The 27,479-nt window shown below is 43.7% G+C and overlaps 1 protein-coding gene across 3 annotated transcripts in view; it reads right to left on the bottom strand.

The window, feature by feature from the left end:
- VWA8 (von Willebrand factor A domain containing 8) overlaps positions 1 to 6,842 on the bottom strand; it is a 278,034-nt gene extending 271,192 nt beyond the window's left edge. The window contains exons 1-2 of one of the 3 annotated variants that reach the window (XR_012688656.1): positions 6,687 to 6,835; positions 5,892 to 6,044 (exon numbers count right to left, since the gene is read on the bottom strand). Coding sequence is in view for 2 of the 3 variants with exons in the window: in XM_075199773.1 (XP_075055874.1) it covers positions 5,892 to 6,033 (142 nt within the window). In the remaining variant the exon portion in view is untranslated. Of the gene's footprint in view, positions 1 to 5,891; positions 6,045 to 6,686 lie in introns of all 3 variants that reach the window. The other 2 variants (XM_075199773.1, XM_075199771.1) reach the window with 2 other exon arrangements.
- Between the last annotated feature and the right edge of the window lie 20,637 nt (positions 6,843 to 27,479).

Here is a 27,479-nt window from a genome sequence, read left to right as displayed (position 1 = left end):
GCCAGCTTTTGGCATGATGAGAACTCAGGACATTGGCTGTATAGCCTGCTCCTTAGCATATTTGCTTTTAAGGCTAGTTTTGTGACTCATGCTTACCTGGCATCTGTATGTGATCAGTTACTGTGTCTTAATGAGTCCAGGTACATCATGTTTCCTGTGTCATCCCAACATCATCCAGCCCTAAATAACAACTTCCCTGACGCAATAGCTTTTCTTCTTCAGCGGAGCTTAAGCTTGGTACCATTCTACATCTTTGGTCTGCTTTATTATGCGCTTTCTGTCACTTGTCTTGAGACCTCTGTTCCTTTTTTCCATAAACTTTTTCATTGACTTGCTTTTGCTTCTGTCTAGTTCTTGGTTGGTTCCAATAAGAGTGACTGCCTTCTTTTATAACCCTGTCTTGTTTTGGCTTCAGAGTCCAAACTCTATTTTCTTCTAGTTCTAATCTTGTTTCGCATTAGCTATATTGTAATTGTTTCCTGCGTCTGTGGTATTGCCCGCTGATCATTCCTATTCCTGCAAGTAATTGCTAGCATGCTGTCACGCACCAGACACTCAGGTCCTGTTACTTGTCCCTCCACTGTCTTTCTCGGCTGTCCCTGCGGTCCACAGGCTCTGCTAGTCTCAGATCTCTCTGCAGGATGCTGCCCAATCTGTCTCTACTCCAGAGATCCTTTCAAAACCAGTGCATGGGCGCCACCATCTTGTATCCTGACACATGCTCCCTCTCAGCCAGTAAGAGTGCTGCTTCACTCAGCTGACAGGAGCCTCCAATCAGCGCATAGCAGTTCCTATAAAAGCACTTCCTGGACCTTTAACCCATTGCCAAGCAAAGTCGATTCTTCAGACGCCAATCTGGCAGTCTGCAGTCTTCTCACTTAATACTGCCCAGACAATGCAGTCAGCACGTTCCAGTCTGGTCTCTCCTGTTACATCTGATCACCATCTTGTCCAGCGCCATTCAAATGTAGTAATCTCCTGAACTCTCAGCAACCTCAAACTACACCAGTTCTTTCCCTCTCATGCAAAGGAAAGTAATCAAGCCACCCAACTTTGTGTATATAGCCACCAAATCTGGTCCAGAGACACAATCCAGTCCAGGAACAGGAAAATCGACCAGATGTGACAGTTTCCACTAGTCATATGGTTTCCATCGGTGGTCTGCCACAAGGAGCAGGATCAATGCAAAGCATGGTGAATCGCCTTGTGAGACAAGAATCTGCACAGAGACAAATCATGCAGCTCCTTCAAGAGTCCTCTTGCCTGGAGAGCATTCAAACTACTCTCAGTGGTTCAGGTGACTCTTCTCTTCCTGCACAAGCTCAACAAGTTCCTTGTCTTCATCTGCCAACTTCTGACAAATTCTATGGAGATCCAAAATTGTGCATAAGGTTTCTGAATCAGTGTGAGATCCATTATGAGCTACAGCCCAGTAATTTCTTTACGGAGAAAGCAAAGGTTGTATACACTATCTCCCTCCAATCAGGACATGCACTAGCTTGGGCATCTCCATTATGAGAAAGAGCACATCCCCTGCTTTCTTCATGTCCTGGATTCGTAGCAGACTTCTGTTGGAACTCTGAGTCAGGCAGAACCACTTCAGCATCCTTAGATATCCCACGCCTTTGTTAAGGCTCTCATCCAGTGGGCGAATACCTGGTTCAGTTCCAAATACTAGCTTTTGGGTTGAAGTGGAATGATGAGGCCTTGATCGCAGCCTTCTGGAGTGGCTTCTCCGATGAAATCAAGGACTAATTATCCACTTGTGATCTGCCTTCTACACTTGATGAATTAATTTCTATGTATACCAAAGTTACACTTTCGGGAACGTTCCCTGTAGAAAAGAATAGCTGAAAGGGTTAAGTCGCAACACCAACTTCGGCCTTAGCCGCCCTCAATGCTGAGCGATGAGCCCATGCAGGTAAACATTCTTGCTTAACCCAGGAAGAACGTCAGAGAAGCCAACTGACGAATTTATGCCTTTACTGTGTAGCTTCAGGACACTTATTTGGTTCCTGCCCTAAGCGTCTGGGAAACTCCTAGAGGGCGCACCTACCCTCTGTCATTGAGACCAAGTCTCTGTCAGGATATATCCAGGAAAACCTTCAGAAGGGGTTTGTCCGTCCGCCTTCCTCACCTACCAGAGCAGGTCTCTTTTTTGCAAAGAAGAAAGATGAAGGACTCCGCTCCTGCATTGACTATAGAGGTTTAAACGATATCACAATTAAAAATCGTTATCCTTTTTTCGCTCATCACAGAACTGTTTGATCGTATCAGTGGTGCCACCATCTTCACCAAACTAGATTTAAGAGGGGCTTACAATTTAATTCAAATTCATGAAAGGGGCGAATGGAAGACAGCTTTTAACACTTGTGGTGGGCACTGCGAGTACCTTGTCATGCCTTTCGGACTGAGTAATGCTCCTGCGGTTTTCCAGCATAATGAAATTTTACGTGACCTTCTCTATAAAACAGTTGTTGTCTACTTGGACGACATTCTTATCTTCTCCAACAATCTGGCATCTGACAAGTGCACATGTCAAAGACGTTCTCTTACAATTCCGTACCAACCAGCTCTTTTGCAAATTGGAGAAATGCACCTTCGAAGTACCATCCATCTCTTTTTTGGATTACATTACATCTGGTACTGGCTTACAGATGAACCCAAAGAAGCCCAAGGCGATTCTCAACTGGCTCTTTCCAACCACTCTCAAGGTGGTTCAATGCTTTCTGGGCTTTGCAAACAATTACAAGATATTTGTTAGAAATTTCTCCACTCATGTGGCTCCTATAACAGCCTTTTTAAAAAATGGGGTCTGAATCATGCAATTGGTCTGAAGAAGCTAAAGCAGCATTCCATTGCGTCAAACAACTTTTCATTTCTGCTCCAGTTCTTTGCCAGCCTGATATGTCCTGACCTATTATCCTGAATGTGAATGCATCTGCAGTAGGTGTAGATGCTGTTTTATCCCAGCATTTCGAAGATGGATAACTTCAATTCTGTGGCTACTTTTCTCACTAATTTATGCCGGCAGAAAGAAACTACTCTATAGGAGATCAAGACCTATTAGCCATTAATATAGCTTTGGAGGAATGGAGACATTTGTTGGAATGTTCCACATATCACATCTCTGTCATCGCAGATCATAAAAACCTTCTGTATCTAACATCAGCTCAGTGTCTCAATCCAACACAAGCTAGAAAGGCCTTGTTCTTTTCCAGGTTTGACTTTAAGGTAACCTACTGGCCAGAATCCCAGATTTGGAAGGCCAATGCCCTTTCTCATTCTATGGTTCAAGATGAAGATCTTTGCCTCACCAAAAGAAGCCCCATCATCTATCCTGTGTCCTTTTCTATCACTAAAATTGTTCTTACTCTGCCTACGAGGAAAATTTTCGTAGCTTCGAGACTTCGCAAGAAATTGCTTCAATGGGCCAATTCTTCCCGCTTCTCCAACATTCAGGAGTTTAAAAACCCTCAAATTTGTTCAAAGATCCTATTGGTGGCCTACTCTCAAGCAGGACATCCAAAAATTCATAGCTTCTTGTTCCAAAAGTGCCCAGCATAAAATACCTCATCAGACACCTGCCAGTCAAATTCAACCATTGTCTATTCCTCACCAACCCTGGACTCATCTGTCCATGGATTTCATTACAGATTTAACAGTTTCTAATAGATAAAGCACCATCTGGGTTGTAGTTAACAGATTCTTAAAGATGGCCCATTTTACTCTCCTCACTGGACTACCCTCCACTCCAAAACTGTCTCAATTGTTAATACAGGAGATTTTCAGACTCCATGGCTTAGTATGAAGTAGAAAGCATACTCAATTCACAGATTCGCCATGGTCATCTTCAATATCTTATCGATTGGAGAGGTTACGGCCCAGAAGAACGAGCCTGGATTAAATCCACTGATGTATATGCTCCACGTTTAGTCTGTATTTTCCATGCAAAATTCCTCAGATGCCAACCTAGTTTCAAGCAGTCTGCAGTCTTCTCAGTTAATTCTGCCCAGACAATACAGTCAGCACTCCGGTTTCAGTACAGTCCAGCATTCCAGGTTCAGTCTGGCCTCCCCTGCTATATGTGATCACCGTCTTGCTATTCTTGACTATTTGCCAGTCTCCAGTGCCATTCAAATGTTTCAGTAACCTCCACCTGCATCAGTTCTTACCCTCTAGTTCAAAAGAACCTACTCAAGCCACCCAGCTTTGTGCACGTAGCCACCAGTTCTGTTCCAGAGACTCAACCCAGTGAAGGTATAGACAAATACTTAGGTGTGACACATGCATTCAATCATTACAAGATTCCTTGTCTTAGTCCATTCTCTTGTCCTATTCCCAAAGCTGATGTAAGCTCAAAAACACACTAAGAACAGCCCCCTGTTCTCTGTTAGTGGTTGTGTGCAAGACATAGTCCTCTGTCCATGAGTCCTGTTAGTTATTTGTAAGAGTTGTCTGTTAATTCATTCTGTATCTCTGGTTGGACCTCTTGCTTTGTCTGATTACCCACTCTGGTTCCTTGAGCCTTGGTTCTTGATTCAACATAGACTCCAGCTATCTTTCCATAACTTGTTTGATCTTTCGCTCTAGTTAAACTCTGCCTTTACCTACTCTCTGTTACTTTTGGTTTCTCTGCCACTGGCATCCAGTACAAGCTTCAAAGCATCACTCCCCCACTCTAGCTTCTGGTCCTTTATTAATTATCTGCCATCAATAGCCTTGGATTCAAAAAAATAATTGGGCACACTTCAGTATTGTGCTGCGTGTGACAAGTGCCATCCAAAAACTTAGCACTATGTGTGATATTACTACAGTATGGATTAGCCTCTCAACTCTCCTAGTTTTGTGTACAATTACTCCATATATACAAATAACTTCCAATGTCTTCACAATTCCAGTTTACTTGTTTGTTTTCATTTATAATCAAAGATTTCCTTCTATTGCTGTAAAATAAGTTTTAGTGAGCTATTGTTTACATATAAGCTATTTTCATACTTAAAATTATTCCTGTCTACCCTTCACAGATCAGTATGGTTTCCAATCAGATATGCAAATGGTTTGCTTGCCAATAGAACAACATAGGTGGACACAAATGTTTGTATGTTGCAAATTTGGTTTAGAACAAACCACAAATATTGACATTTCATGGAATCAAAACTTTGTGTACATCTAACAACAACAATATTAATAACTGCAACGGTCCAGTTTTTAAACACTAAAGTTTTGAACTGTTATCACTATTCGGGACATAATTCATAGACAAATATACAGGAGATAAAGAATCTTTGCTGTAAAGATTATGAAACATCGCAGAACATAATAAGTGATGACTTGACTTGGTGGCAAATGAGAAGTATGAAAGAGAGACAATTGTAAATAATATCATTCCTGATCAATGCTGTCCATTTATATATACACACAACAATTTTTTGGAATTTAAAAAAAACAAACATTGAAATCATAGGTAGTGATATCATTAAATATATTCTATATGCACAAAAAATAGCTAAATATAATAATAAATTTTAAGCATACACAGAAAAATTAGAATGCACAATCTTTCCAAAAAAACAGCAATAGGTTTGTGTTCTAATAGGCTATCAAAATGATCAAGCTTGAATGACACATTAGTAAAATATTACTTTAATTAACATTGTTTCAGATATTTGTTGTGCCACATACCCACTCATTGTTTGTTTGATCTAACTGAACCAATTGCATCACAAGTAAAACATATTACATATGTGGGCGCATTATAAGATACTAACAAAACAAAGTACAGTGTTGTGTATAGAAATCTGCATGTTTTTAGTTATTAAGACCCTGTTCAACCTTAAATTAAGCAAAAGGTGTTATCCATAAGCATACTGGTTTTCTTTATTCAGTACCTGCAGTTGTGGTGTGACTCTTGAGTAAGACTGGTTGTGGGGTAACACCACGATAGTTTAGTAACTGGTTGCACAGACACCGGACCCTCCGTAGAGAGGTGGCTGGGAGAGTCCCAGAAGGCAAACGAAGTAGGGACTGCATTGGGCAACGAACTGGGTACAAGGATAGGCAGAAACGGAGGTTACATAATGGAGATGATAATGTCTTTTACATTCAAAGAGATATTTATATCATATTGAACATGCAATTATTTTGAGGCGTTACTCGCATTCGTATTAATGAGTGCATTTAAATACAAAATAATTTGTAGGTAAAATGTGAGCGTTTGTTTTAATTTTGTACACACAGTATCATGATAAATAATTACGATACTTGGAATTTCCTGGAAACATGGCCACAAAATCTCAATATAACTCACTCTAGAGTCTCTCACAATATTTTTACTGACTTTCTCCTGTTAACATTACTTAACTTGTAATCATCAGTTAATTTATGAAGTACATAAATTAATGATAAAATAATGATGTACAATTATTATCTGTATCATGTATATTGCAAAAGGAAATATTTATGTATTATATGTACATTTATTCCAAGCATACCATCATTTCTAGTTTTAGAACCAGAGATTCTAAGAAATAAAGTGGGCTTTTTTTCGCACTAGAATAGGTATAAGGGTCAGCTTGTATGTACATTTCCGGACATGGTTATTTAATCAATAATGTTGGACTGGTGACATTGATCCTGACAGCTGACAACAGGGACAGAGCAGTGTGTGCAGAAGTGACAGCCACCTTGTATCCCGAGTGTGTTACTGCATTATAACCTCCCCAGCCACTGCTTCTCACGCTGTCACTTTCCGTGTCCTCCAATACGCCAGCTGCTGTGTGACCGGCGGATGAGCTGTGGGGGAAGGAAAAGACAGGTGCACACTGTCCGCCCGGAAACCGTTCCCTCTATCGTGTGAGATAGGAAGTAATGAGAGACTGTAGCGGTATCTGCCAGCCTTCAGCCTTTCTCAACGTCATGTGACCCGACACTCCAGTGACGTCACTGGCACACGTGCTGTGCTATTACTGACGTTTCAGCGGAAAGATTGAATGTTGAGAGGTAGAGGGAGGAGGGGGCTTATGGGCTGTGTGATGTTCTGGGACAGGGTGCCATTTAGTAGATATACAGTGGTATGGACATGTAAGGAAACTTCGTCAGATAACTGTAGAAAAGTAGTTGTTGCCCATGGAAACAGTCAGTGTAGCTTTTGCAACTGTTTCTCTAGTTACATATGGAACAATTTACATAAATAACCCCATTGCATCATTTTGATATAATGGGTGGGAGGGTGGTTCATACAATATTCATACTGTATGATATTTGGATTGTTTGATGTACTTTGGTTGCTGTTTATGTAATATACACAGGCCTTATGGGATGTTTCCAGTATGCAGTGGTTAGTACCTACCAAAAGTGGCTGAAGGATGGACAACCGGAGAACCGGCAATATGGTCATGGGCGTCCAAGGCTCATTGATGCACATGGGTAGCAAAGGCTAGCCCGCTTGGACCAATCCCACTACTGTAGCACAAATTGCTGATAAAGTGAATGCTTGCTATGATAGAATGGTGTCTAAACACAGTGCATCTCAACTTGCTGCATATGCGGCCGCAGACCGGTCATAATGCTCGTGCTGACCCCTGTCCACCAGCGAAAGCACCTACAATGGGCATGTGAGCGCCACAACTGGATCATGGAGCAATGGAAGAAGGTGTCCAGGTCTCATGAATCACGTATTTGTCACACGCCTGTGCTTCAGTCCCACAGTGGTATCTGCCCTGCAGGCTATTGCAGCTCCACCATTCCAGTGGTATCCATCCTGTAGACCGCAGACAGTTGCCTCAAGTATCTCTTGTGTTTCTCTCCTATTGATTACTCCCTGCAAGTCTCGCCAAGTACTCCCCAAGAGGGCCGCGACTAAGTCCAAACCTCCTTGCGGCAGGGGTGGATCTAGACTTTATGTTTAGGGGGGGCGATTTTGCATAATCACGCCCCTCCTTTGCTCTAATTGGCTGGCCTGCGTTAACCCCGCCTTCCACCCGCGATTGGCCCCGCCCCCTCCCGTTGTGGTCGCCGGCTGGGACCACTCTGATTGGCTGGCCCACATTTAGCCCCGCCCCCCGCTCGCGCTTAGTCCCGCCCCTCCCGTTTTAATCGGCGGCTGGGACCTAGCTTTTTGCTGCTAGGGGGGGCGAATGCCCCGATTGCCCCCCCCTGGATCCGCCACTGCCTTGCGGGGGTCCCTGGCAAAGACCTGCTACGTTAGATTCCGCGCCTCTGCAAGGAATAGTTTCTAACTTGACAGATCAGGATCCGATTTCCCCAGGTACCGTGACAGTATTTCTTTACATCATGTGGGCAACCGGGTGCATATGCACGGGTGACAGCCTGGGGAAGAGATGGCACCGGCAGGCACTGGGAAAAAGGCAAGCTGGCGGAGACAGTGTGATGCTCCGGGCAAACCTTGGATCCTAGCATTCATGTGGATGTTACTTTGACACATACCATCTAACTAAACATTGTTGCAGACCAAGGACGCTGATGGCAGTGGCCTCATTCAGCAAGATAATGCACCCTGCCACTCTGCAAAAATTCTTCAGGAAAGGTTTTAGGAACATGACAAAAAGTTCAAGGTGTTTACTTGGCCTCCAGATTCCATAGATCTCAATCCAATCGGCCATCTATGGATATGCTGGATAGGCAATTCTGAGCCATGGAGGCCCCACTTTTCAACTTACAGGACTTAAAGGATCTGCTGCTAATATCTTTGTGCTAGATACCACAGGACAGCATCAGAGGTCTTGTGAAGTCCATGCCTTGATGGGTCAGAGCTGTTTTGGCGGCACAAGGGGATCTACACAGTGTTAGGCAGGTGGTTTTAAAGTTGTGTTTAAATATATATACATGTATACTCAGAATGGTAAAGTAGTAGTCAAAGTTCCACACACTTTCTGATCACCCTAATACTAAATTAACAGAGACCTGCTCCCCGTGACAACAGCCGACTTATTCAGTATTGGTCACACTGAGCAATGAAAACAGGCAGGCTTTTATGCCCCTTCCACAGCAATAGCTTTATGCGCAGGTGACACTTCCACCTTCCCTTTAAAAGGGAGTTCTTATCAGCTACTCTGCTTTTATTGGTCCGACTGCAGACACACCATGCTAGCTTGCTGCATCTGTGGGAAAAGACATTTTCAAACCATGTAAGTTAAATTAGACTCTATACTATTATTTTGTCACACATATGTCCTCCACCTGTTTATCTTTACAGTAGGTGCACTGTTGAACAAATGTGTAACTCTTTTTGCATCCTTTCTTTGCAGATTGCAGCTAAGTACCTCCCTCTATTACTATATATGTATGTATATAGACGAGGGCTGTACAAAAAATGGGGAAGGAGTTGTTGGTATGTACAGAGGGTCTGTGAGAATAGGCAACATACCCTAACTACCTACAAAGAAGAGGTTTTGAATTGGAGCTAGTATCAGGGTGAACTCTTCATCGACGTCTCCAAGCCATGTTGATCTTATATAAACTTGGACCAGTCAGCAATGTCCAACCAGTTCCATGGGATCATGATACTAGATATTAAGGAGTTCTCGCACAAAATGTTTCTTCCCAACCCCCCTTTTGCCTTCCTAATCCTTTTGTGGCTGTGAACTATGGGCACTAACTCACATCTAGGTTCATTGTTGTGCATCTGATTAAGCTTTTTTTTTTTTTTGTACCATCATATGTTAAAGATGGAGTTTACTTCAAAACCTGTAGATTTCCCTATGATTGACTGTCCCTGTCTTTAGAAGGTCAGCTTATTGTATGCTGAGCTCATTAGTTATTTGGAATAAGAACCTTATTTCTGTTCTACTATACTTGTCTAACCTAGTGTCACTCTGGGATGTATAAAGTGCTTTAAACTTAGCAACATTTATTCCTGTTCCTATACTGATTATTGAGCATTGCAATGGTAAACTGCGGGTTATGGAAGCTTTAGTCTTAGCAAGGCATTCCGCTGCCTTACGTCACTCTTAATCAGTTTCTATTGTTATGTAACAATATGTTTCTGGAACTCAGCTGTATTTAGCATTTGTTTGTTGGGACCTGTGTTTTATATGGAGGTGTGTTCTTATTTTTTCTATATTGACATTTTGCTTTATGTTAGTAATAGTAATCATTTTGTTACAATGTTGCAGGACAGGTTTAGTGTATATACCTTATAGGTAGAAAATAGTTATTTGTAATATGTTGATATCTGGATAAACAACTGGCCTCTATATATATTAATCTTGTCATTCTAAAATGTCTCTTTGCCTGAAGGGAATATCTCTGAGCAGAGGTAATGAGGTATTAAAATGCACACACATTTACCAATATGACTACTTTGGACTTTCTAGGTCCGTAATTGGTAGTCTGGGTGTTGGGTGGGAGGTAATCTTCTGAGGGTTGTCAAGTGAGCAAGACACAGTGCTATGTGAATAGTAAGAGAAATGTTCTCATCATTCAGGTCTCTCTAGTTTAGAAACGCGCCTACTTAGGTTTGGCATTGGAATGTTCTTTCAACACTCCCTACTTCATATTTATATTTTTGTGTGGTCACCATTGCTTCTTTTTTATTCAAAATGAGGAAAAATATTCACATTGGATGAGTCAACATAAATAAAACTGGAAACGTTCTCATGCAATTGCGAAGAAAATTAACTTTAAATGTTGGGAACATTAATTAGCCTCTTCACCACTTTCAATTGCTGGCAAGGTATGCTGGGAGTTGTAGTTTCACAACACCTGGAGAGCCACAGGTTGGACAGGCCTGCTATAGAGCCTCCATATTAGAATTATGTAGAAAAAAACAATGTTTTGCTATGGAAATCAGCGTCATTAGAGATGTCCTGTTATCACACATCTCACCGGTTTAGTTCCATTCTGAGCCTTGTATATATGGGTTTCCCGTGGTTGTACAGCCTGGAGTTCCTCTATCCTTACACGCCATCTTGCCAAGCATTCTGCACATGTGCAACCATGGGAACCTTTTAAAACCTCTGCTTCACAGTGATAGGAGGATCACCAGCCAGTTCCCTTTATAAGGGTCCTCCTCCTTTCTATGGGTGTCAGATCATCAGGTCTCCTACCTGATAGGAAGTATCTCCTCTGACTCCCGTCCGTGCTCATACTTACCTTTGTTCCTGTCTTCGCAAGTTAGGCCGTTTGTTCATCGGCAGCAGCATTGGTCCTGTTCCAGAGTTATAACACCTGTGTGGATCTCAGTGCTTTTGCGCTCTCCGCAGTTCATCACTTTACGGCATTACCTGTTCAGCTTATTCCACAGTTAAGACCATGGCCTCTCTGCAGAGCATTGCTCATCATCGGTTCTGTTCCAGAGTTATAACACCTGTGTGATCTCAGTGCTTTTGCTCTCTCCGTAGTTCATCGCTTCACAGCATTACCTGTTTGTTAAACTCCGCACCTCTCTAGGGGTAGCTATCACTCAAGCAGAGATCAAGACCATTCCAACTATCTGGCTTTCATGATACCTGTAGGAGTTACTAAAGCTGAGTAAAAAGAATAACATTGTTATCTTTATAGAATCTATCAAAGACAAATTTTACTATGTAACAAATAAATTACAATAATTAAATATAATATTTCAAGGTGTGTGGCAATTTAATATAGAATAAATCAATTATCAATGTAGCACTGAGTTATAAACATGATAATATTTTAAATATTAATAGTTTTACACATATGGAAAAATATAGACGTGTGTGTGTGTGTATGTGTATGTGTACATATATATATATATATATATATATATTTATATATATATATATATATATATATTTCTCTTTCATCCGGTCTGGGGGACACTGCTTACCATGGGTTGTGGAGGGAAGCACGGGAGTTGGCACCTAGCTAGTTAATGTTTAGCACTGCTGACAGACCCCTCCCCTCTACAATTCCCCCCGCCTCTTCCTCCTCAGTGTTTTTTTTAGGTGCCCATGGAGTTGGGCTAGTTTTATTTAACTGCTGTTATTTTACTTTTTATTTATTACTTTTTCTCCTTTTGGTGGCAGACCAGGGAGTGTGTTCTATTATAGACAACACACTCCCAGCGTAGCAGCGCAGGCACTACCCTGTCAGATGAGAGCCAGAGGCTCTCACTGACAGAGAAGAAGCATAGGGTGCCTGAATAGCGAGTGACAAGCGGTCTCCCCGGACCGCTGTCACTCCTGGAGCCTCCCCGATAACCGGCGCTGCCACTGCAGGCATAGAGCGCTGGTTATCGGAGATTGCAAATGCGGGCGGCCATCTTGGATCCGCGGAGGACCGAGAACACGAAGGAGGCAAAACCAAGATCCCCCCCTCATTATAGGAGGGGGCATTGGGGTGCAAACCGCTGCGGAGACCTCAACTCGAGGTCTCCACTACTCTGCTGCATACCATTTCTTTTTTTAATTACAAAGAAGACAGACGATACATCGGAGCTGTAAAACAGAGAGACAGCATATCAGAGGGGGGGGAGCTAAAGCATATAGAGCTCCCCCGCTCTCCAGAGAGAAGTGGACTAGCCCGGTCTGGCGCCAAGCAGAAGCCGGGAAAAAGGACACATCAGAGGGAGCAGGCACCAGAACACTGCTGATGAACTTCTCCCCTGTTGGCCTATGAGCTAAGTATCTGACCCTTTTAAACACAATTTTTACTGTTTTTTGCTGAATACAAAGTGGGCTAGTAGAAGTTATTTTGTAGTTCTTCTACTTGCCAAGATATTATATTGTGTTTTAACATATTAAAAGTACAACTTTTATGTAAGATTAGTTGATTACTTGTTTCTTACACTATTCTCTCTACAGTGTCTCTCTCCCTCTCGCTCTATAACAGCTAAATCTTTCAATTTAAGTCTGTGTGTTTAGTGTGCCTTCCTTTATAAAAATGACAGATAACCTAGAGTCTCACACGAACTGGCCTGGGAACGTGACTTTGGTGAAACCCTTTTGAGCGAAGAATGGTCAGAGATTTATGAGAATGCTGCCTCCAGTTCAATCTGCGTTAAAATAAAGGAGAATGTCTATAAGGTATTGTACCGATGGTACTACGTTCCCTCCCGGATTCATAAAATTCTCCCAGACTCTTCTGATCGCTGTTGGGGGGGGGTGCCCCCATGAGGGTAATTTTATCCACATATGGTTGACTTGTCCCAGTTTAACAAATTTCTGGGCAGAGATTAAACACCTGATCCAATCGATTCTCCAGGTAGCGATACCATTAGAGCCTAAATTTTTTCTCTTGCCCTTGGGAGCTCCCACGGCGACTCGACACGAGAACAAGCTGGCTAGACATATCTTGTCGGCAGCTACCTGCCAAATTGCAGCAGACTGGAGGCAGCAATCTCCACCTTCGCTTCAGGCCGTTATTAACAGAGTTTGGCAGGTCCAACGCCTGGAATACATGACCAGCATCATCAATAGGACGTCAAGTACGTTCACTAAGGTTTGGACCCCATGGCTCCTATTCCCCTTTCACTTGATTTTATATTTACACATGTCTGTCCTCTTCCTTCTTTTTATTTTTAATTTTATTGTATTTTACAATCCCTTTCTTCCTTTCCTTTTCTGTTCTGTTCCTGTTTCTCTCTTCCCCTCTTTTCGCGTCATGCCCCCCTCTCTTGTGGCATTTCGCTCTCTCCCTCATTTCTCAAAAAAAAAAAAAAAAAAAACTCGGGTCAATATCGATGCACGTAATTTGGCCCCTCTGTATTGTTTCTTTTTTTGAGTTTCTCGCGATTTTATGTTGATCGTATATCATGCTTTTCAGTGAGTTGTATAAGGTCACTTTTACTGTATGTTGGTTTTGCTTGTTATTTGACCTCCCAAAAATAAAAGTTTAAAAAAAAAAAAAAAAGACAGATAAAGGAAAGGGCCCTATTGCAAAGTATTTCACATACCTTGTGGCCAGAAAGACCCGTTGGCGCTCTGCTCTGTCTGCGAAGCAGGGGTCCCCCCTGCGCAAACCCAGCATATTCCAGCCCCACTGACATAGGAAGCGGCCTGGGTAGCTTCCCTGACACAGTCGGTTTCCTCTTTGGCACAGATGGTCTCCCAATCGAATCAATTGTGGTCTCATGTCGCAGCGTCTGTGACTAATAATGCTATTACTCTGGTGGGGCTCCCTGCTGCCACGTTTTCTACTGAAACGTCTGTACCAGGACCTTCCCCATTGCTTACGGACCAGGCCCCTGTTCCCACAGAGCCGGCATGGTCCGCAGCATTTATAAAGGGTTTGGATAAACTAAACCAGTTACTTGAATCCCCAAACATTCCGCCTGCTAAAAGAAAGCGGCCTAGATCCGCTAATACCCTTATGATCCTTTCAGACTCTGAAAGGGTTTCAGAGGAGGAGGGGGAAATAAATTCTGATCCTGACCAGGTTCAACCTTTGGAACAGGAAGAAAACACTTAAAGCCAATTTATTGATGATTTGGTTTTAGCGGTGAGACAGGCGTTGGACCTCCCAGAACCGGAGGATCCTACTCCTAGAGACAGAAGTCTCTTTAAGAAGGCCAAAAGGAAGGTTATCCGTTTTCCCCCTTCTGTAGAACTCGGAGTTATTGCAGAGGGAGCCTGGAAACAGCCTGATAGAGGGTTCTCTGTTCCCAGAAGGTTCTCTTCCCTGTATCCATTGCAGGAGGAAGACGTGGCTCGCTGGGAGAGTATTCCTTAGGTGGATATTCGAGTAGCCCGTCTGGCCAGACACACTTTACTACCAGTCCCAGGTCCAGCAACTCTGCAGGATGCATATGATCGCAGAGTGGAATCCCAGCTGAAATTTATATTTGTGGCTACGGGTTCTTCCTTTAGACCCACATTTGCTTCAGCTTGGGTTGCTAAAGCCATGGAAACATGGGCAGACCAACTGGCAGAGGCCTTACAGGACTCTGACTTACTTCCCCTGGCTTTGCATTTGAAAGAGGCATCAGGGTACCTTTATAAGGCGGCCCAGAACACAGCGTCTCTGTCCTCCTCTATTCAGGCTGCATCCATTTCAGCAAGAAGAACGTTATGGCTGAAATCCTGGGAAGGAGATTCGCAATTAAAAAAGTCAGTTGAATCCATTCCTTTTTCAGCAGCAGGTTTGTTCGGCCCGGAATTGGATACTATGATTTCCCAGGCAACTGGGGGCAAAAGCACTTCCTTGCCGGTATTCTCAAGTAGGGGCCAGGCTCCTCGGGTCAGCTCCTTTCGTCAGCCTTTTAGTGGGAGCTCCTTGCCTAGAGGTCAGTCTTTTAGAGGTAGACAACCGAATGCTCGAGGCTCCTCTGTCAGGGGTAGATCCTCCTTTGCAGCTAGGCGCCAGGCCTCCAAGACACAGGAGAAGCCTGCGTCCTGACGACCACTGTACTCTGCCGGAGGTGGCGCCAGTAGGGGGACGTCTGTCTCTGTTTCGGGAACAATGGGCAGTGTCATCCCAAGACCCTTGGATTCGGGGCATTATATCAAGGGGGTACATGATAGACCTGCTGGGTCCGGTACCACATCGTTTCTTTGTAACCCCACTACCCCGAGATCCAACAAGAAGACAGGTGATACAGGCCTGTGTCACCTCTCTTCTTTCGCAAAGAGTCATCTGCAGGGTCCCAGATAACCAGAAGGGAAAAGGGTTTTATTCAAATCAGTTTCTGGGTAAGAAGCCGGACGGGTCCTTTCGACCCATTTTAAACCTAAAGAACCTCCAATGTGCACTTACGGGTGGACAGATTTCGAATGGAATCCCTGAGGTCGGTAATAAACGGCGTAGAGAAGGATCAGTTTATGGCTTCCATAGATATAAAGGACGCATACCTCCACGTCCCCATTTGGAGCGACCATCAGTCTCTCCTAAGGTTCACAGTGGGGTCCTCCCACTATCAGTTTTGGGCCCTTCCCTTTGGCCTCTCCACAGCTCTGAGGGTCTTCACGAAGATTATGTCGGTCATGGCAGCGTGTCTTCACTTAAAGGGAGTTCAGGTCATGCCTTATTTGGACGATCTGCTCATCAAATCCTTCTCAGAAATTTGCTTACGTCAACACTTATCACTCACCATAGCGGTCCTCAAGAGCCATGGGTGGCTGATAAACTTAAAGAAATCCCAGATGGTTCCATGTCAACGCATGCTCTTCTTGGGGCTTATCATGGATACCATTCGGCAGAAGGTGTTCCTGCCTACGGAGAAGATCAGTTCAATCCGGACTGTAACAACTCAGGTCTTGTCCTCTCCCAATCCCTCAATTCATTTGTGCATGCGGCTGCTTGGGAAGATGGTGGCCTCCTTCGAAACAATCCCCTTCGGTCGGGCTCATTCTCTATGTTTCCAGTGGGACCTGTTACAGAAATGGTCAGGATCCCACATACACTTGGATCTCCAGAGGATCTCGCTGTCCCTGGGGGCGAGAGAATCGCTCCAATGGTGGCTGAATCAGGATCACATGTCGGTGGGCAGATCTTTCGCTCCATGGTCATGGAGCATAGCCACGACAGATGCCAGCCTGAGAGGTTGGGGGCGGTAATCTTGCACCTCCGGCTCCAGGGACTTTGGTCGGTTCAGGAATCAGCCTTATCAATAAACGTGTTGGAGTTGAAGGCGATTCTTTTAGCCCTTCGGGGGGCCCAATCCCTCCTTCAGGGCCACCCTGTCAGAGTTCAGTCCGACAATGCCACGGCTGTGGCATATGTCAACAGGCAGGGAGGAACCAGGAGTGCAGCCGCAATGAAGATTGCAGCTCAGATTTTTGTCTTGGGCAGAACAGTATGTTCCAGCTATTTCGGCAGTATTCATTCCAGGAATAAAGAACTGGGAGGCCGACTATAAGTCGAAATCAAATGTTGCCGGGGAGTGGTCACTACATCCGGAAGTATTTCAGTCTCTAGTTCAGAGGTGGGGTCTTCCGGATATAGATCTCATGGCCTCCAGACACAACAAGAAAGTTCACAGGTTTTGCGCAAGGGCAAGAGACCCCTTAGCGGTGGCAGTGGACGTAATGACGATATCATGAGAATTCAGGTTAGGATACCTGTTTCCTCCGATTCCCATGCTTCCTCGCGTGCTCAGACAAGTAAGACAAGGGGGTCTTCCGGTAATTTTAATAGCTCCCTCATGGCCACGCCGAGTGTGGTACGCGGACATAGTCTCGATGGCGGTAGGACAAGGATTTTGTCTTCCGTCACGAGACGACCTTCTTCTTCAAGGTCCCTTCCGTCACCAGAATTTACCTCAGCTCAGTTTAACGGCATGGCTGTTGAAGCCAGCCTCTGGAGGGCTCGGGGTTTTTCCTCCAGTGTAGTGAACACTATGATGCAGGCTCGAAAGCCAGTTTCGGCTCGCATCTATCATCGGATTTGGAAAGCCTATATCAGGTGGTGTGAAAATAGGACATGTCACACGTCTTCCTTTCGTCTACCTCGCTTATTGGCTTTTCTTCAGGATGGGCTGGTAGCAGGGCTTTTGTTTAGGTTCCCTAAAAGTTCAGGTATCGGCACTTTCAGTCTTTTTTCACCTGAAATTAGCGGGTTTGCCAGATATCAAGACTTTTCTTTAGGGAGTCTTACATATTCAACCTCCCTACGTTCCACCTACAGCACCATGGGATCTTAACCTGGTACTGGATATGCTGAAAGGGCCTCCTTTTGAGCCTTTACTTGAGGCAGATTTTAGGTGTTTGACCTGGATGGTTGTTTTTCTTTTGGCAATTGCATCGGCAAGTAGGGTGTCGGAATTGGGAGCTTTGTCTTGCCGGAAACCATATCTGGTTTTTCACGAGGACAGAGCGGTTTTGAGAACATTCCCCTCTTTTGTTCCAAAAGTAGTGTTGTCCTTCCATTTGAACCTGGAAATTGTAGTTCCCGTTTTTTCATCTACTTCCCATTCTGATCAACAGTCTATGGAAAAGTTAGATGGGGTTAGGGCTCTCCGCATTTATGTCAAAAGAACTTCTCAAATTAGACGTACAGATTCTCTGTTTGTTCTTTATGATTCTAACAAAAGAGGCTGACCAGCCTCAAAACAGTCCATTGCAAGATGATTACGGCAACCATTAAGCAAGCTTACATTAAGGCTAACCGTCATGTGCCAGAGAGACTTACGGCCCATTCCACCAGATCGGTAGGGGCGTCATGGGCAGCAAGAAATGGGGCTTCTGCTCACCAGCTTTGCAGGGCAGCCACCTGGTCTTCTGTCCACACATTTACTAAATTCTATCAATTTAATGTATTTGCATCCGCGGATGCAAATTTCGCTCGTAGTGCTCTGCGAGCGGGGCTTTCAGAGCGGTCCCACCCTTAGGGGGCTGCTTTAGAACGTCCCCATGGTAAGCAGTGTCCCCCAGACTGGATGAAAGAGAAAAGAGGATTTATGTACTTACGTTAAATCCGTTTCTCTGATTCCGTCTGGGGGACACTGCGATCCCTCCCTTCTGCCTTTCCTCTGTATGCTCTTGGTTGATTGTCCTATCTCCTTAGGGCTTTTTAAATTAACTGAGGAGGAAGAGGCGGGGGGATTGTAGAGGGGAGGGGTCTGTCAGCAGTGCTAAACATTACCTAGCTAGGTGCCAACTCCCGTGCTCCCCTCCACAACCCATGGTAAGCAGAGTCCCACAGACGGAATCAGAGAAACGGATTTAACGTAAGTACATAAATCCTCTTATATATATATATTACATAAAAAATCAAAAAAGAATAAGAAATGGTGATCAGAGTCATTTCCATGGAGTCCCTGAAAATACAGAAAAAACACTAATTGTCAGTCGACTTTAGTCATCATGCAACAAATTCAGGGATTCATAAACCATTTGAAGAGGATCTATGCTTACATGTAAATTCCACAAATGAAATTGCAATGGTCAGAATGCAGACAAAATAGTGTACCTCTATCTTCATACTCAACATATATATTTGACTAAATATTTTATCACTCAGATATTAAGTTCAACCATGTCATTCACACCCTGTGGAGCAAGGGTCTTCATCGTAAATATCCAATATGCTTCTCTCGTGCCCAATAAACATAACAGTCCCCCCCCCCCCTCTCTCAGTTACTTGAATTTGTTCAATGGATTTCACTGTGAGACCCTTCATATCTCCATTCTGGTAGACTGTAGTATGTCTGGGTAAACTGTGTTTTAATTTTCTTTAATATAATACGTTGGTGTTACAGAAATCGTATATGGCTGGACCTAGTTGTCCATCCTATATTTTGTGCCCCACACTTACATTTGATTAGATATATTACATAGCTAGAACGACAATATTTCTCAATATAAAATGTCTTTTTGGATTTATGTGAAATAAATTCATTACTTTTATCATCAGCATAAGTACACATAAGACACTTGACCCTACCACACTTTGTCTACTTGATAACCAGGTCAAACTTATATCTTTATTATTGTTCCCCTCATCTCTCCATTAAAAGAAACTAGGAGCCAGTTTCTGTTTCAGACTCCCTGATTTTCTAAAGATAATATACCTATTTTTAGTAAGTGGTCCTATTAGTTCATCGAACTTCAGCAATGTTAAGTTCTTCTCTGTAGTCCTCCTAATTTCTGAAGTATATGTATTAAATTGTGTGATAAAAGCATTAGATCTTTCATTCTCAGTTTTATTTCCCTTATGTCCTAATATATTATCAAACAAAGCATCTCAATCTCTCTTCTGTACCTCAGACTCCATAGGATGTGCAATATACAGAAGTTACCAGACTTCTACCTTTCCAGAACAGTTTCAGGAAGACAAAGTGACTTTTCATTCTTCCTGGAGGATCCCGCAATGGATGTGCTCCATCCAAACTTACTTTGGTAAGATGGATTAGAGATGTTACTGCACAAGGGGAACGGGTGTTAAATGCCTGAGATGGTAAAGGCACATTCTACAAGGGTGGTGGCTACTTTCTGGGAATGCAAAGCTCAGGACTCAATGGACAACATCTGCAAGGCTGAGAGACCCATCTCTTCACAGCTTCACCAGACATTATCTTAAGCAAAGGAAATTAAGCTATTCCACAACTATACCAAAAAGTGCCGATAAAAAAAAATTGCCAACATGCCATTCTACACACGCAGTGGCAAAGAGAATGAGGCCTTCACCTTTGGCTATTAGTGGCAGATCCTAAAAAGTTACCGAGCCTACAATTGGTGCGCAACTACTGTTACGCGTCAAAGCCGAGCTGCAAGATAACAGTAAGGCATTAGAGGATAATGTTTGCTCTGATTCACAAATGACAAAAATCCCTGTGGAGAGTCCATCCAACAGTGGGATGTCTAATCGTGAGCATTCTGCTGATGTGTGCCTTAATAGCCCGAGTGTAGCCGGTGATACACAAATTGAGGATGCCACTTTGGAATTAGAAGAGGTTGAGGGGGAGATTTGTGTAGGCGACGAGGGCGCTAATGAGGATGTGGATGAGGTTGTTTGTGTAAGTCCTGCACCAGTGGCACATGACAAGAAAAAGGCCATTGTCATGCCTGGGCATAAAACAAAAAAATACACTTCTTATGTGTGGAATTATTTCTACCCAAATCCAGACAACAATTGTATAGCTATTTGTAGTGTATGTCACGCCACAGTCAGTCGAGGGAGGGACCATCTCGGAACCTCGTCTATGTTACGCCATTTAACGAGAGTTCATGGCAAAGTGTTGGGAAAAGCTGAAAGTTCTTCCCAAAAAATTACAAGCACTTCATCATCAGCTAAGACCCTCCGCTCACCGACATCCAGACGGCTACAAAATACACCCACCACACCATCCTCATCAATATCCTCAGTAGCGCTCGGAGTTAGCCCGGCATCCCACTTAAGGCTGGATGACTCCTGCACTATTATTGATTCCTCTGAAGAAAGCGTTAGTCCCACTGTTGCTGCTGCTGGGGGTGAATCGTCATCCCAGAGGCAGGTCAAGAAAATCAGCAGTCCTACATTTAAGCAATTAACTGTGAAACAATCATTTGTGAGGGGAAGCAAATATAACAGCAGTCACCCAGTCGTCAAGCGAATCACAGACGCCATGGCTGCTATGTTAGTATTAGATCTGCGTCCAATCTCCACAATAAACGCAGCTGGTTTTTCACAGTTAATTGAGGTTTTGTGTCCGCGTTACAGAATTCCATCGCGACACCTTTTTTCCCGTAAAGCTATTCCACAACTATACCAAAAAGTGTGTACAAATGTAGAGATTGCGCTGAAAAATGCCATTCTGCCCACTGTCCACTTAACCACAGATATGTGGACAAGTGGAAGTGGCCAAACCAAAGAGTATATGACTGTGACAGCCCACTGGGTTAGTCATTCACCATCACCAGCAGGAACAGCAGCAGCATGTACACCACTACGTAACATTTGTCACAGGCAGGCCACACTTTGTATCACCGGCTTCACTAACGGGCATACAGCTGACAATTTGTTACGCAAACTGAGAGATGTGATTGATGCATGGCTTATACCACTTGGACTCTCCCCAGGGTATGTCATTTCTGATAACGCCAACAATATAGTGCGAGCATTACAGCTGGGTGATTTCCAACACATTCCCTGTTTTGCTCACACCATCAACTTGGTGGTGCAGAGCTTACTACGAAATAACCGTGAGGTGCAGGAGATGCTTTCGGTGGCCCGTAAAATTTCAGGCATTCAGCCACAGCATGTAGGAGATTACAGTAGCTTCAAGAGCAGTTTAACTTGCCCTGCCACCAACTTAAGCAAGAGGTGGTAACTAGGTGGAATTCCACCCTGTACATGCTTCAGAGGATGGAGGGACAGTGCAAAGCCATCCAAGCATATTGCACAAGCCATGACATTGGGAAAGGAGGGGGGCATGTATTTCACTCTTGCACAGTGGGGAATCCATTCAGTGCTGTGCAAGGTGCTGAAACCATTTGAAGTTGTGAGGTGAGTGCAGACTCTGATAGTTTGAGCCAAGTCATTCCTTTAATTAGACTATTGGAAAAGCAGCTTGAGAAAATGAAGGAGGCGCTGAAAGCAAGCAATTCAGCAAAGTGTTGGCCTTGTTGATCAAGTACTGAATTCGCTTCACAATGATCCTCGAGTTATTAAGATCTTGAACTCGGATCAGTACGTTTTGGCCACTGTGCTTGATCCAAGGTTTAAAACCTACATTGAGTCTTTACTTGTAAATGAGCGAGATGTGAACTTTTGCAAGGAGCTATAGCTCAGCAAGTTGGCCGCTGAACTGGGCCTCGGCTTAACGACGTGTCCTCCTTTAGTTTCTCAAGCTGCTGCTGCTCGTAAAAAATTTAATTTCCCAAAAAGAAGCAGGGAAGACGCAGGGGGCAGACCAGAACAATTTAACATCTGGGCTGGTTTGAAGGATTTTTCAAACAAATGTGTCACTTTGCCCATAACTCCATCCAATACGAGTATAAACATGCAAAGGATGGTGGAGGATTACTTTCAAGAGGTAGTTGATATGGAAATGTCAGACAGTCCCTTTCCTTACTGGGAAGAAAAGCAGGCCATTTGGAAACCCATGTACAAACTTGCTTAGCAATACTTAAGCTGCCCACCCTCCAGTGTGTACTCTGAACGAGTGTTCAGCACAGCAGGGAACTTAGTGATCTCCATAGAAGGTTACTTCCCAAAAATGTGGAGAAAATGATGTTTATAAAAATGAACTACATCTTCCATGAGGAAGGCCTTCACCATCCAAGACATAATTTTTTTGTATTTTCGACAAGTGGAGGGGGGCCTTTAGAGCCAGAAACCAAACTGGCTTTGTCCATTTCAGTTAATATTGTACAGTCTATAACGGCTGAATTTTTTGTTTTTTTAAACAAGTGGAGGCAGTGCCGTAACTAGACATTTTAGTGCCCTGGGCGAGACAGGGGACCGGCGCCCCCCATCTAAGTGGGAGTGACATTTGCCAAGTGGGTGTGGCCAACCTAATGTGGGGGTGTGGTTAGCACTTTACTGAATGAATTCTTTTGTATTGCTGTGTAGTTGGTAGCCTCAAAAATACAGGTGTAACCTATACAAATTTCTCTCACTATAGGGAAGAAATATAAGAGCCCTTGGCTACACCTGTATTTTTTGCAATAGACACTATGTGGAGGAAAATAGAAATCATAGATTATGAATATGAAAATGACAAATTTTCTATTTCCTGTACTTTACACGACATACACTATATAAATTTGGATTTTTAAATACATATAAACCCAGTGCTGGAAGTGGGCTGCAGGATGACAAGTAGGAGGAATAGGGGAGAAGATGGTGCAAGGGGGTAGATGAGAGGGACAGGGGAGAAGGTGGGCCTGGGGACAAGGTGGCACAGAGGGTGTAGTAGATGAGAGGGCCTGGGGACAAGGTGGCACAGAGGGGGGTAGTAGATGAGAGGGCCTGGGGACAAGGTGGCACAGAGGGGGTAGTAGATGAGAGGGGGTAGTAGATGAGAAGGCCTGGGGACAAGGTGGCACAGAGGGTGTAGTAGATGAGAGGGCCTGGGGACAAGGTGGCACAGAGGGGGGTAGTAGATGAGAGGGCCTGGGGACAAGGTGGCACAGAGGGGGTAGTAGATGAGAGGGTGTAGTAGATCAGAGGGCCTGGGGACAAGGTGGCACAGAGGGGGGTAGTAGATGAGAAGGCCTGGGGACAAGGTGGCACAGAGGGGGTAGTAGATGAGAGGGCCTGGGGACAAGGTGGCACATGGGGGGGAGTAGATGAGAGGAACTGGGGAGAAGGTGGCACAGGGGGGTAGATGAGAGGGACTGTGGAGAAGGTGGGACAGGTGAGTAGATGAGAGGGACTGAGGAGAAAGTGGGACAGGGGGGTAGATGAGAGGGACTGGGGAGAAGGTGGCACAGGGGGGTAGATGAGAGGGACTGTGGAGAAGGTGGGACAGGGGGGTAGATGAGAGGGACTGGGGAGAAGGTGGCACAGGGGGGTAGATGAGAGGGACTGTGGAGAAGGTGGGACAGGGGGGTAGATGAGAGGGACTGGGGAGAAGGTGGCACAAGGGGGTAGATGAGAGGGACTGGGGAGAAGGTGGCACAGGTGGGGTAGATGAGAGGGACAGGGGAGAATACATAAATGCAAAATACCAAAAAATACAATACCAAAAAATAATCATTATACATTTTCATGTCCCCTGCCCCCATAGCTTTTGCTTCCCCACTACACTCCCTCAGTTTTTGCTCCTGGATGGAGCACCCTATTTCCTATTTTTTTTTTTTAAATATAAATTTTAATTACAATATAACATTTACTTACCTATTTTTCTTCCCTCCTGGATGGTCAGCATAGCAGTCAGCAGTAGATGCAGGGTACTCACTCTCTCTGCTCAGCAATGGCCGCTCCTCACTTTCTTTTCAGAGGGGGGGTGGAGCGGAGCACAGCATCCTGGAAGGGGAGGGGGCGGGTCCTGACAAATAACTTTATACACACTGTCTGAGAGACAGTGTGATCATTCTTTGACCAGCCACCACACTAGCCCCTCCCCCGACTCGCGGCACCCGACCCCCCCTCCCCCGACTCGCGGCAATCGACCCCCCCTCCCCCGACTCGCGGCACCCCCCACCTGCATGAGTCGCGGGCGGGGGCCCCAATATTTTTTTATTTTATTTTTTTTATATATTTTTTTTTTACTTTGTGCCATAGAGGGGAAGGTAGCGGGCGGTTGCTGCGCCCCCTCGGGCTTGCGCTCGGGGCGACGGCACCGCCCGCACCACCCTAGTTACGGCTCTGAGTGGAGGGGGGCCTATAGAGACAGAAAGCAAACTGCCTTTTTCCATTTCTTTACATATTTAACTATAAGTGTAGGGGGTGTAATATACATCCAAAGACGATGGCTGCATTGCCAATATGCATAGATGGAGAGGAAGACAATCTGTTTTGTGTGTAGAATAAATGAAGGCCTACCTACCAGGAACTAAACTGTTTTTTGGATGATTTATTACCTCTACAATTACATTACTTATCTATGAAACAGTTGGAGCACTAAATTGGGTTATTTTAGGCCCAAAAACACTGATTTTCCAACAAAATAGTAAAACAAAACCAAATTCAAAACACGATGGTAATCCAGATCCAAAACCAAAACACGGGGGTCAGTGATCATCTCTAATATTTATACACACATTTATACATACACACATATTTTTTGCAGGAATGGATTGCAAGAGGGGTGAGGACCCGGAAACAAAATCTTGCCCCATGATGTCTTAATCCAACTCTAGTATGAGAAGATGTGAACTGTCTTATTTTGACAAGTCAATGTGGTTTTATACCATTAGAATAGAAGCAATGGAAGAAAGCAAAACATTGATATCAGCTGATGATCTCTGAAGAGCAATGGCTAAATACAAGTGCTTGATAAGATGGAAAATCAATCAGTTGAGCGCATGTTTTTTTTTCTGTAATCCCAAATTCAGAGTTCATTAGTACTGGAAATTGCATGCATAATTTATAAGTAGGCATCTAAAAATATATTTAATGTGTAGGAAATAAGAGTGCTTTGATTCGCACCACAACCGTTACAAGTTTTCTACAGCTTCTTTATTTTAAATCAGACGTAGGTAAACTGTAGCTCTACGCCTGATCTGGAACTACAAGACCCATTATGCCCTGTTGGCCAGTGTTTCAGTCTCTGTTTTAGGTATTGTGCTTTATGTGGTTGGATGTGTGTGTGGGGTCTGCACATGGATTCTCCCTGTGTGCATTGTCTAGAGTTAGAGAAGATTTGTAAGGGACCATAGTGCTTTTAAGAGACGAACAGTGGGGCAAACAGCATAGAGAGATATAGAAGGTAGACCAAATAAATGCAAATATGAAAGCAACGAGTAGGAGCTCCCTGCTCATGGGTGTGCTTACAATCTAGTGTGAAAAGGGAAGAGCAGAAATAAGAGTAAGTGTAGTTCAGGGTGGAGATTGTAACTGTAGCAAGGGTATACCAGTGTGAGTTATATAGATAGGAATAGGGTAGGTTCTACTAAAGAGATTGGTTTTCAGAGAGTGTAGGCTTGTGGGGAGTCTGGTAAGGCATGGTAGGGAATTCCTGGATGACTGCGGAAATTGTGCTTTGTTGGCAATAGGTAGCCTATGTACAGAAACTAGTGTCCATGCAGCATGCCAATCAAAGCAAATTATATTAGCATCCCATTACGTTCTCTGTCCCAAACATCTACATGTGGACTGTATGCAGGTAGAAAGTATGGATCATTTACTTCGAGAATCTTTTTACAAAAGTATGTTTCCTAAAAAAAATGTTTACTGAGTGGCACATACAAGGTTCCATGTGAATCAATCATACATGGCAATAAACCACTTTCACAAAGGCAAAAGCACAGGAAAACCACTAACAGTCCAGATTTTCCTTGTGTAAAATATGTGGTCACTGTGAATTGCAGGTTTGAATAAGGGACGTGGCCAAGGTTTTACAAATATTCAGCTTAAGAGTTGTGTAAAGATCTTGTTTTTTTATGTAGTATAGAACAATGGAAAAAGTGTACACAATGTGGTATATCTACCATTTTATCAAATAAATACACTTAAAGGTGGCGGGTATGTTGAATAAACATTTTTTATTGAGTTTTACAAAGACAAATACCGTTTAACTGGTTATAAAATGAACGATTGAGCCAGACATACATGAAAAAGGTATCACTTCGAGGTGCAAGAGACAGCGGTGTATATTGACTAAACTGCGGGATTGAAAAAGTGGAGATGTTGCCTATAGCAACCAATCAGATTCTATTTCTCATTTATTTAGTACATTCTACAAAAATGACATCTAGAATCTGATTGGTTGCTATAGGCAGTTTAGTAAATATACCCCAGAGAATATACACATATGTGAGGCATCAAGAGATGCAAACAAAGTTATGTATGATCAATACTGCAATTAGAGAAAGTGAAAGGGGGAGGAAAGAGAAGAGAGAGGCAGGAGTAAGGGGGGGGAGTTGCTGTTCACTATAGAGTGTATTGGTATAAGTGAGTGATATGAGCAGAGTACTGACTATGTAAAGGGGCAAAAGGTCAAAACGAGGTGGCGGGTATGCTTTCATTGTATGAACAACTTGGATGTTAGTTCAGTTTGTAGGCAGGACTCCAGAAACGTCCAGTTATTTCATATGAGCTGCACTGCACAACTCAGAAGAGGGTTAGATCCAAAGCTCAGTAAATATTTTGATGTTATCCGTTGAGAAATAACAAAATTTGCATCTGTGACCGTGCAAATTAGTAATCCGTGTCAGACTTTGCCCCTCCTACCTAGCTTTAAAGGAGTTAAATTGGTAGTGTTATTTCCATTTAGTTCTGATACTGTCTTACTCTGATCACCCCTGAGAGCCTCCTTCCAGTATCTCTGGCCATTAACAGACCTGAGAATAAGAAGGATGCGTCTGATAACATTAAAGCTATTTCAACACTGAAAGCATTTCAGGTTGTGTTCAGGGAATATAAGATTTTCAAGTAGTTATTTTAGATAGCACTGTAAAACCTCTCTTATGCCAATCTTGAAATGGCATCAGTCCAGCACCTACATTACTCAATGATTCAACTAATCTAAA

The sequence above is a fragment of the Mixophyes fleayi genome, chromosome 2 (assembly GCF_038048845.1).
Source record: "Mixophyes fleayi isolate aMixFle1 chromosome 2, aMixFle1.hap1, whole genome shotgun sequence".
Classification (NCBI taxonomy): Eukaryota; Metazoa; Chordata; class Amphibia; order Anura; family Limnodynastidae; genus Mixophyes; species Mixophyes fleayi.
The sequence above is the reverse complement of the archived record's forward strand: the minus strand, read 5'-3'. Positions and strand labels throughout refer to the sequence as shown.